Source organism: Pristiophorus japonicus, chromosome 1, assembly GCF_044704955.1.
Source record: "Pristiophorus japonicus isolate sPriJap1 chromosome 1, sPriJap1.hap1, whole genome shotgun sequence".
NCBI lineage: Eukaryota > Metazoa > Chordata > Chondrichthyes > Pristiophoridae > Pristiophorus > Pristiophorus japonicus.
Genome location: NC_091977.1, coordinates 73,324,733 through 73,334,317, shown reverse-complemented (window position 1 = coordinate 73,334,317; position 9,585 = coordinate 73,324,733). Strand labels below are relative to the sequence as shown.

Genomic DNA, 9,585 nt, shown 5'->3' with positions numbered 1-9,585 from the left:
TACATTTGAAATGTAGTTAAAAGCTAATTGTATGTATTTTTTGTTAAAGCTAATCTTGTTGTTCGTCTTAAATAGGCATCCAGACCTTACAATTAACCCTCCCTCGGCAAGGAACGCACATCAACAGGAATAAAACAGAAATTACAGTACGCTTCCGCCACATCATAGGAACGAAAATAAAGGCTGCTTATTTTTTAAGGGTTTATTTTGTTTCTTGTTTACAACCATAAGGCCTCTGTTCTTAATAACATTTAACTTGGAACATCAGTATGCAAAAATATACGACAGCTGCCTGATTCACGGTAACCCAACCTCGAAAAGTAAGCTGCTTGCTGCAAAAGTCCGTCCTTTTAGGATCAGTTTGTGCTCGTTGCTTAACCGTTTTTGAATGTGTGGACGGACAGCCTGCAGTGTGGCCTGGTCACGGTTAACTATTTTAAAGAGGCCGTACTTCCGCGAAAAAGTGCTTGGGATTTCTTGTTTTATTAATGTAAATCCTGTTACAATGCAGCATTATGTTCGTTGTACGCAGCGTCATCGTGATAAAAAATAAAGGCATGATTCTTCTCCCTTCCCAAACAAAAGTGTCTGGTACGCCTTCCCGTTTAGACGAGTAAGATTCATTTTGTCCAAAGACAGCGCCTTTCTTCTCTGGGTTTCAGTTGGTGGATCGGAAACAGTTTCTTGGAGGCATTTGTCTCATTCCACTATAAGCACTTCAAGTTGTTGGGAAAACTGAAAGGTTTTCAAACGCCACGAACACTTAACTTTTCCAGCTTTAATAAGGTGAAACAAGGCACTTTAATGCACACAGTTTGATCATGGAGATTCGAGTCAAGAGCTCCTCCACTTCCGCACAGGAGCTCATTTCCTGGACAACGGAAATGTGTACCTTTGTTTTGAAATACATTTGTATATGTAATGTGATAAAACAGTAATCCACGAAGCAATGTGAGAGGAGGATTGAGCGCCGGTTTAAGCGAATCAGAGCTGACAGTAGGCACTAAAATGCCAGATTAAAACTAATCTGGTTCTACAGTACTCCCTGTATTTTAGCTAAAGCAGCACAGTAAATATTATCAGATTTCGTGATTAAGGAATTTGCCGTTTTGTTTTCAACCGTATTTCCTTTTGGGCCCTCGTTTTGTTTTACTAAGTGTTACATGGGATAAACAGTGTGAGGGAACTTGCGCACTAACTATTAGAGAGTCCTCAGTGTCTGGTCTTCGGAGTCATGAAATGTATTTCCAGCATCCGCAATATTTTACTTTTGTGTTGTATTTATTTAGTCTGAAGCACAGTTGCAGCCAAGACCGAAAGGCCCCCGAGAAAAGACGGTTCACTTACTGATGGAATTGGACGGATTTCCCAGCCTGTCTCACTCTTTCCTAAACACCTGGCGGAGCAGGCTCCAGGGGCCATATGGCCTACTCCTGCTCCTATTTCTTATGTTCTGATGTTCAAACGGGGAATACTGTAAAGCCTATGTAAGTTTCTTTAAGGCGGATTCCTTATTCGGCCAATGTTCAAACCTGCTGCCTGACAGGAAATAATCTACATGCTCAGGCCCGTTACCTTAACCCCATTCCAACTCTTCTCTCATTACTTTGAGGGCAGTTAACGAGACGAAACACAGATTGCGTGCGCTTATCATTCTCACTGGCATTTCTGTAACCCAAGGCTGTATTTTTCCAATCTGTTCAGTACAATGTTGTTAGCCGCAATAATTAAAAAAAATATCAAAATAACAATGTTGATAGTCAGTAGATCCGTTCAGCAAACTGTTGGCAATGTGGAACGAATCAGTTCATAATCATCTAACCATTCGGTTTTATTTTTATTTAAAACGTTCTGCATATTCAGAGTGTTATATTCAATGATGTGCTTTGCCTCAAAATCAGCTTGTCTCACGGGTCTCAGAGTCACTGTTTTTCTGGATTCATTCGGGAGTACAATCCACCCGAGCAGAGTGACTCTTTGTTCTGGAAATATGGAATGTCCCTCACGATGCCCGGAAAGGAATAGTCCATTTGCGGGCGAAATGGCAAAGTTGGCATCAGTCCAGAAGTGACATAAGGTGACATGAAGGTTGGGAGCCCTCGGCCGGGGCTCGAGTAGGCCAGTCGGAGTGGGTTGATGCCCAGCCTGGGGTTCAATCCGTACAGATTTGCGGGGCCTCCGAAAACTGCGCTGGATTGCAGGGGAGAGAAGGCGGACTTTGTCCCGATGGAACTGCCAGAAAGCCCCGCTAAGGTAAAGTGTGAAGCGCGCTGGAGCTCACCAACATCGGGCACTGTGCACTCAACATCTTTGACCTGTTCCTTTTGTTCCTTCCCGTTCAATACCTGCTCGATGGCTTGGACCACGTCTCCTTTGCAGTTTGCCAGGATGCACTCTAGTTTGTCGCGCGTATGGTTGGGGAAGACTTTGGTGAGGATATCAATGGGCGCCCTGTGGTTTGAGGAAGAGCCAGGCAGGTTGGCCATGACTTTCGCCAACTCCTTGGGTTTATCACATTCGCTGCCTGACTCAATATCGGAAGGAGTCACTGAGCGAGGGCTGTCAGCGTCTTCCGATGGAGGGTCCGGGGAAGGTGAAAACTGGGCCGAGTCGTTCTCCAAAGCTTCGAGATTTCCTGCTTTATCCCTGAGATTGACGTCCGACCCTCCAGTCTCTGAAGCGAGAGAATGCGAAGGCTGCAGAACCGATCGGCTCATCGAACCGTTGTAGAATAGTTCGTATTTTGGGCTCTTTTGTCCTATAAACAAACAGAAACATTCAGACTAGGCACATAAGCCAAAGGTGACAGATTAATGGAAACCTTACCTTACTTTTATTGGAAACTAAAATTACAAATGTAATACACATAAATCAGTAAAGCAACTACATATATCGTTTTAAATGTAATCGAGAACTATACCTTTGTATTTTTTTTAATTAATCAGTAACACTGAATGAAAAATATGGGCTAATAGGCAAAATATAAAAACAACCATAGGCCACATTCACAAAATATAACCCACAGCCGGGGCTTTGTCTCTCCTGTCCCATTCGCTGCTTTGCATTAATTGTATCAAAGAAGAATTTCTGTTATATCAGAATGAATGTATGTTACAAAATAACACATCTGAGAAGTGCATGAATTATAGGCTCTCCTTCGATAGTTTGTGTTCATGTCCAAATTGAAATAATTTACTACAGACGTTCATTCCAAAGCATGTGTTTTAATACCCCGTGTTACTATCATATCGTTGATTTAAAATTGGTTGAATGAATACTTCAGATTATGTTTTGTTAAAAAAAATTTTGTTCCGAGGTCTGATATCAATATTAAAGACCATCCGCTCAGTAGTCTTCCGCTTGGCCTAATCCCTAAAAGGGACTTTAAAAGTTCAGTTTAATTACAGCCTTCCCTAATTTAGAAATTAAGCGCGTTTCATATCATATTTTTAACTTGTCTTGTATGTCGTGTTCAGAGGAGTTAACGTGTTCTCCCGGGAGCATCTTACTGTTTTTGATGTGCCCAATAAAGTATTACCATTGGAGGATTCAGAGATTTCCTGGTTCATTTACTGAATCCATCGATGTATTGCCAACGTTTGTCAATTTAAAACGGTTATTTTGATATATATGCTGCATAAAATATCCATATATAGCAATGATGGCAATGTGATCTGATTGTTTATTGAGTTGCAATTTCTTTTTTAACTATAGACTGCCTCTTACCAGCAGTCGAAATATAGGGAACCGGTTTTTCGCTGTATAGCGTACTGAAAGACAAATTTCCTTTTTGGAATCTCTTCAAAACAGTTGAATGTCCGCACAGCACAGCCACCATTTTATTTCTGTAAGTTCTGTACAACGCTCAGCTCCTAAATATTTTACAGGCCTACCACGACAAGGATACTATTCTAACTTTATCCTTTGCCAGCGCATCCAATTCTATCTCGATCTAATATCGTCTCGTTTACTTTATACACATATATATACATGCGGTGGCGCTGAATGTGCAAGACACGTCAGTTCATATGACGCCCCTTCTCCGCCCACCAATGCGCACACATTTACTTTAAAACATTAGATAAGAACTTTTTTATTGTGTACTCAAGTTTTGTCTTGAATTATAATTTTAGAAGATCCAGGAATAATCCTTCTCTTGACCCCAAACACACGACAATTCGTCCACAGAAAGTTGGCTTGATTGAGTGTTATTTTATACGTTAAAATAAATTGAAATGTCTATATAATTGCACTTTTCTGCTCTGCATTAACCCAATATTAAAACATTCAATAAAAAAAAGTTTCTACAAGTCTGGACGGATCGAGTACATGGAACATTATTTTTATGTCACTCAAGACAATATCCGTTTACCATCAGATTGGGATAATAACCTCCGGTTAATGTCACAATCCAATCGTGGTAATAGAGAAGAATAGAGTACATTTCCCACGTCTTATATTCACCAAATATAAAGTCCATCTTACTGAAAAATGCGGGTTCGCCTCCATAAACGAGTTTAATACAAGCGATTAGAAGTTACAATTCACTGACTTAGTAAAGTCGTGCGCATTTCTTATTTTAAACGTCTACATTTGAACAATCTAAATTCACCCACTACCTTTCTGGTTTGACAATTTTTGAATAAAATTGTGTATTTGCTGAATACTAACTTATATTTAAATAAACTGGTGCTAATTCCCCCTATAAAGGCTGCAACCGAGTGTTGTTGTAAATCAAATTAAAGTCGGATTTTTAGAGATGGCATAACGAGTGCCAGAGTAAACACAGCATTGTTCGAGATTGCAAATCTCACGTTTTACCCGTTCCCTTATGAAAATGTTGTAACATTAACAACGAATTACTTAGCTATGAGGGAGAGTCAAACACATCTGAAATGAACTGGAAACTTCTCTGTTATTTCTACGTTTACAGTCTTCCAGTCAAAATCACTTAAACTTGCTCATTCTTGGTGTGGAAAGATTTAACCCTGGTAAAGTGAGCATTTGACTGAAACGTGGAATGTCTCACGGTTAAATTGGACCAATCAACTTTACTCATATCGCCTCTCGCTGAAATATGGCCAGGTAGAAATTACTGCTCCCTAAATTCAAAACAATCAATTGTGGCAATGTCGCAGTCCTTATTTCAATTTTACCACATTCCTTTTGGGGGAAGATCAGAAAGATCATTGCCCATTTACAACGTTCGTTTGTGAAATGCACCGAGACCTTATCAGAGATTTGGATATTCAGATAATGAATGTGTTACTGTTGGGACGATTACGAGATACTGACAGTTGTGACTCGAATGTTCAGGCAAGGAAACGGATGCAGATCTCATGCAGATTTTCGTATCACAAAAAGTTTTGATATTGGAAAACGTTGTTTTTCAGGCGGAAATTTCCATTAATAGACAATTTATGAAACTTAACACGTGAAACCGTTCTTTCCATGACAATACAGTTCATAATCTAAACGTACACAAATGATACACTCTCCCCGGGCTGTTTTTACAGTGATAAATTACATATTCAGACGACGGCCCATCAAGTAAGCAGTGGGGCTTTGCCAGTAACCACAACTCGGGTCGAGGAATGAATTTCGGATTTATGGTTAGAGATATTAAACTAATAACAGGAGTAAAAATAAATTCTAATTGCATAATCAATATTGATCCAGAGCACTCAATCCGCCTCATTCAAATAGCACGTTAAGCCAAATACATCTGATGTGAACGGTATCGATAAGAGTGTGAAAAATGCATACAAAACAAAACAGAATCACCGCCAAGTAATTATTGCAGAAATCGTCAACCGTTAAACAGCGGGAATTGGACCGATTTCTAATAGAGCTGTTTATACTTTGGCTGAGCATTTAAAGCCCGGGTTTGCAGTTGTTGGCTTACCTTCCTTCTGCTTCTGGCACTCAGCTGCGAAGATCTCGTAAGGCGTCGAGACGGCCCTCGATACCGGGATGAGGCCGCTCGCCGCCGCGGCCGCCGCTGCCATGGCCAGGCCGGCTTCGGCGGCCCCTCCTCCGGCGTACATGAACTGCAGCTCCCGGGCCTCGTTCTCTTCCTGCGCCTGCTGGCGCCGGAGAGCGACCTGCGCGGCCATGACCCGCTGGCGCTCGGCGATCAGCATGCACTTGGCGCACATGCAGTCCCTCCAGCGGCAGAAGCGCTTGTGGCCCTTGAGCGCCGACACCACGCCGTGGTTCCGGCAGCGGGCGCACTTGGGGGTGCGGGGGTAACGCTCGGCGGCGGCGGCGGCAGCGGCGGCTGCGGCGCGGAGCAGCAGCACCGGCGGCCGTAGCAGGGAGCTGGTGCCCGCCAATGAAATGGGCACGGCGGCAGGGCTGGGCGGCGCGCAGGGACCCGGCAGCGGGGCGGAGGGCAGCGACGCTCGGCCATCCATCGTCAATGTGGTCGCTGCAAACTGAGCTCTGCCCACAGCCAGCAGCTCAGCACATGGGCAATATTATTGGCAAGTGACTTGTTTCTATTAACAGAAAGTTGCTCTTACCGCGGGGCTCTCCAAAAAGCAAACACGCATGCTTTAGCAATCACACCAGAATTTGCACGGACGCTGCTGGAAATGATTTGCAAACCAGTTATTGCATCCCTCGTGAAGCGCCAGTCAGCAGCCCGGCACTTTCTCGCATCACAAGCAATGTGGCGTGTTGTAAATGATTGTAGATCAGTAAAATCTAACCGAGACCTTTTATCAACAAAATCAAAATGCTATCTTTGGATCGCCGCAAACTTGACTTTATAACAAAGCTGCAAGTCGTGTTTTTGCCACACCAAAAAAAAACTATCTTTCAAACGCGAAAAGGAAGCGGCGGGTGTGAGCGCGCTGCTATCTGCAGTTTACTGGGATTTGGCTGCGAGTTGCGGTGGCGAGATGCGGCTGCTCTTGAACTCCCGCAATCTGTGTCCAAGTGCAATGTTGATGAGGCAGACGGACACTGCAAATGATCAATAGTTGACACTGGACGGGCCCTGATTGCCGCCCGCGTGCCTCCAGCTGGCTGTCAATCACCCGCTGCGGGGGCGGGGACCAAGCGGTGCGAGCCTTCTCCGATTGGCTCGAGTTCAGCACCAATGGAAGCGCTCCCCCCCCTCCCGTCATTGACAGCTTCTGGCTGAGTCACATGGGCCGCTGCCCCAGATGAAACTGACGTCGGTGGTACTTTTGCATCAAGATGTAAAATAACCTTCACAATAGTAAATTATTATCACGATTTAATGCAATCTGTTTTTACTTGACTAAAAGCAGAAAATGCTGAAAACACTAATCAAGACAGAAACAGTTAACGTTTCAGTTCCATAACCTTTTATTCCAGCATTCGAAGTATTTTAATTCTATTTTTACTTAATTTGCTTCTGAGCCATAGTTTTTCAGGGGTACATAAATGTTTCAATATACCGTTACATAAAGACAGATCATTGTGGGTCTTGCAATAGTTTCCTAACCTAATTCGCGCGCAACTCCGTTTTTAAGTTCTGCCGAATATATTTGCACGTCTTCGAGCGCAATTGTCCTGAATATGCACATCTATAAAGAACCAGTTTTGGAGAGAGCCTGTTTTGTCTGTTTTTGCATTTTGAAGTATTTTACAAGCAGGCCAAAATAAAATTATGTTTGATTTCTCTATTTAGTTGCCAAGTTTTCACTGAATACAAAATAATACTTAATGCAATAATGGACCGTCGATGCACAGAATCATTTCCAATACATTGTAAAATAAACATCCGCAATTATCATTATGCTTGAAAGTTAGGAACACGTAATCTTGCCAGACCACTGCCGAATTTCAACCAAAGGGTACAATTTAGAAATTTAATCCTAGGCACATTGATGCAAAGTTGCAACAGCTAACGTTTGTTAATATTTGATATTGGTGAACATTTTACATCGTCGCCTAGTTGCAACTTGAGACATTGCTGGAGGTGTGATATTACATATTAACGATCGTAAGCGTTCCTGCTGAGGCGTATAAATCATTTCACGTGGCAATGTCGCTTGTGAAAATAGCTGGGTTCATCACACAATAATCCGGGCACTTTTAGCTTATTTTACATTTAAATTAATTTAAAGGTCCTGTTTCCACAATTTACAATTTTTGCAATACGAGTTAGACATTTTTCATAAAATTGTCTGACATCTCTGGTATAAACTGGTTAAAATACAAAAGGAAGCAAACGTTTTAACATCAAATATAATTTAATCAAATTATGTCAATGTCAATTTATCGAAGCAGCTTGAAATGAAAAAGTTAACCAGCTCTCGACACACACGCACCTGTTTTGTGAGGCTTTGTGCAAAAATGCGGGATTAAAAGTGCCCTTTCTTCAGTTTAGAGGTGGGTTCCTCAAAATGATTAAATAACTATCTATTCAGACCTTTTGATTTAAAAAAAAAGGCTGATCTACGTAGATATAAAGTGACTAAATGCTGTATTTAAATGACCTTAAGAGGCCGAGACTTAGGAAGTCTTGTTTAATCCAAAACAAAAGCCTCGGTAAGGGCATTATTCAAACTTTGGCATAATAGAAATTAACTACAAGTATGGCGTAAACTAAACGTTATTAATAACTGACTGAATTGCACACCGCCAGTGTCAGTTCTCTTGTCTTGTATTTGCTGGGATAAAATTGAGTTCAGTTGATTATAGCCCTATAAGAAATCAAACTACTGCAAAGCTTTGGCTTAAATCGTCCACCTCTTGTAGTGTCAATGAATGTGATTGTCTTATTTGTTGAACTGGGTGTAATTGGAATGGTTACAGTGCAAGAAGATGGTGGAGATTGTCTCCTTTTTTTGCATACGTGTGTGTATATAACATATATTTTAAAAGCCCAGGAACGAATGCTAAGTTGCAACCATGAATACATTTTTTGTTTTTTTTAATTATAATTGCTTTGAACCATTAATACCGCAATTTGTTCATCTGAATCATAGTATGGTACAGCGCAGGAGGAGTCCATTCGGCCCATCGTGCCTGTGCCGGCTCTTTAAAGTTTTAACCCTCTGACGTATACCATCTGATGTAAATTTATGTTGTACATTTAATTCTCAATACCCTAGGAAACAACCTAGGAAATTAAAAAAAAACACATGCATGAACCGACTACGCCTGCGTATGATCACCAGCCTCAAAGAATCCTTTCCAACACCCTCAAGATTAGATAATTATATTTTTCATGCACATTTCCGCTTTACATTTATATCATGTGTATACAATTTCTGCAGCACTGCAGCGTTCCTGCTCCTGTTACTTCCACACTATTTCAGGTATATTTTCTCCATTTAAGAATCAGTCGGCGTGTTCTGTAATCGAGCTGATTCAGAAGAAAAACCTTTTAGTCAATTGATGACTGTAATTAAATATAACCACTTTTTCAAACGAAAACGATCTAATTGCAAAACCTCCAGCCAAGGGCATTTTATATCGCGTTCGAGTGGAATCTGATCCAATATATGAAAAAAACAAGGAAAGGTCACACTGTAATCTTAATGTTTGGAAGACTGCATAGCTGCTCCTCGCACGCACGAACGTGGTCATTTCTAGATTATTCAA

At 41.5% G+C, this 9,585-nt stretch overlaps 1 protein-coding gene across 1 annotated transcript; it reads right to left on the bottom strand.

The window, feature by feature from the left end:
* Positions 1 to 206: 206 nt before the first annotated feature.
* LOC139226470 (doublesex- and mab-3-related transcription factor A1-like) lies at positions 207 to 6,476 on the bottom strand. Its single transcript, XM_070857300.1, has 2 exons — positions 5,906 to 6,476; positions 207 to 2,758 (listed from the first exon to the last, which is right to left on the bottom strand). Exons 1-2 carry the CDS (start codon positions 6,414 to 6,416, stop codon positions 1,923 to 1,925), a joined length of 1,347 nt encoding a protein of 448 aa, XP_070713401.1. The 5' UTR covers positions 6,417 to 6,476; the 3' UTR covers positions 207 to 1,922.
* Between the last annotated feature and the right edge of the window lie 3,109 nt (positions 6,477 to 9,585).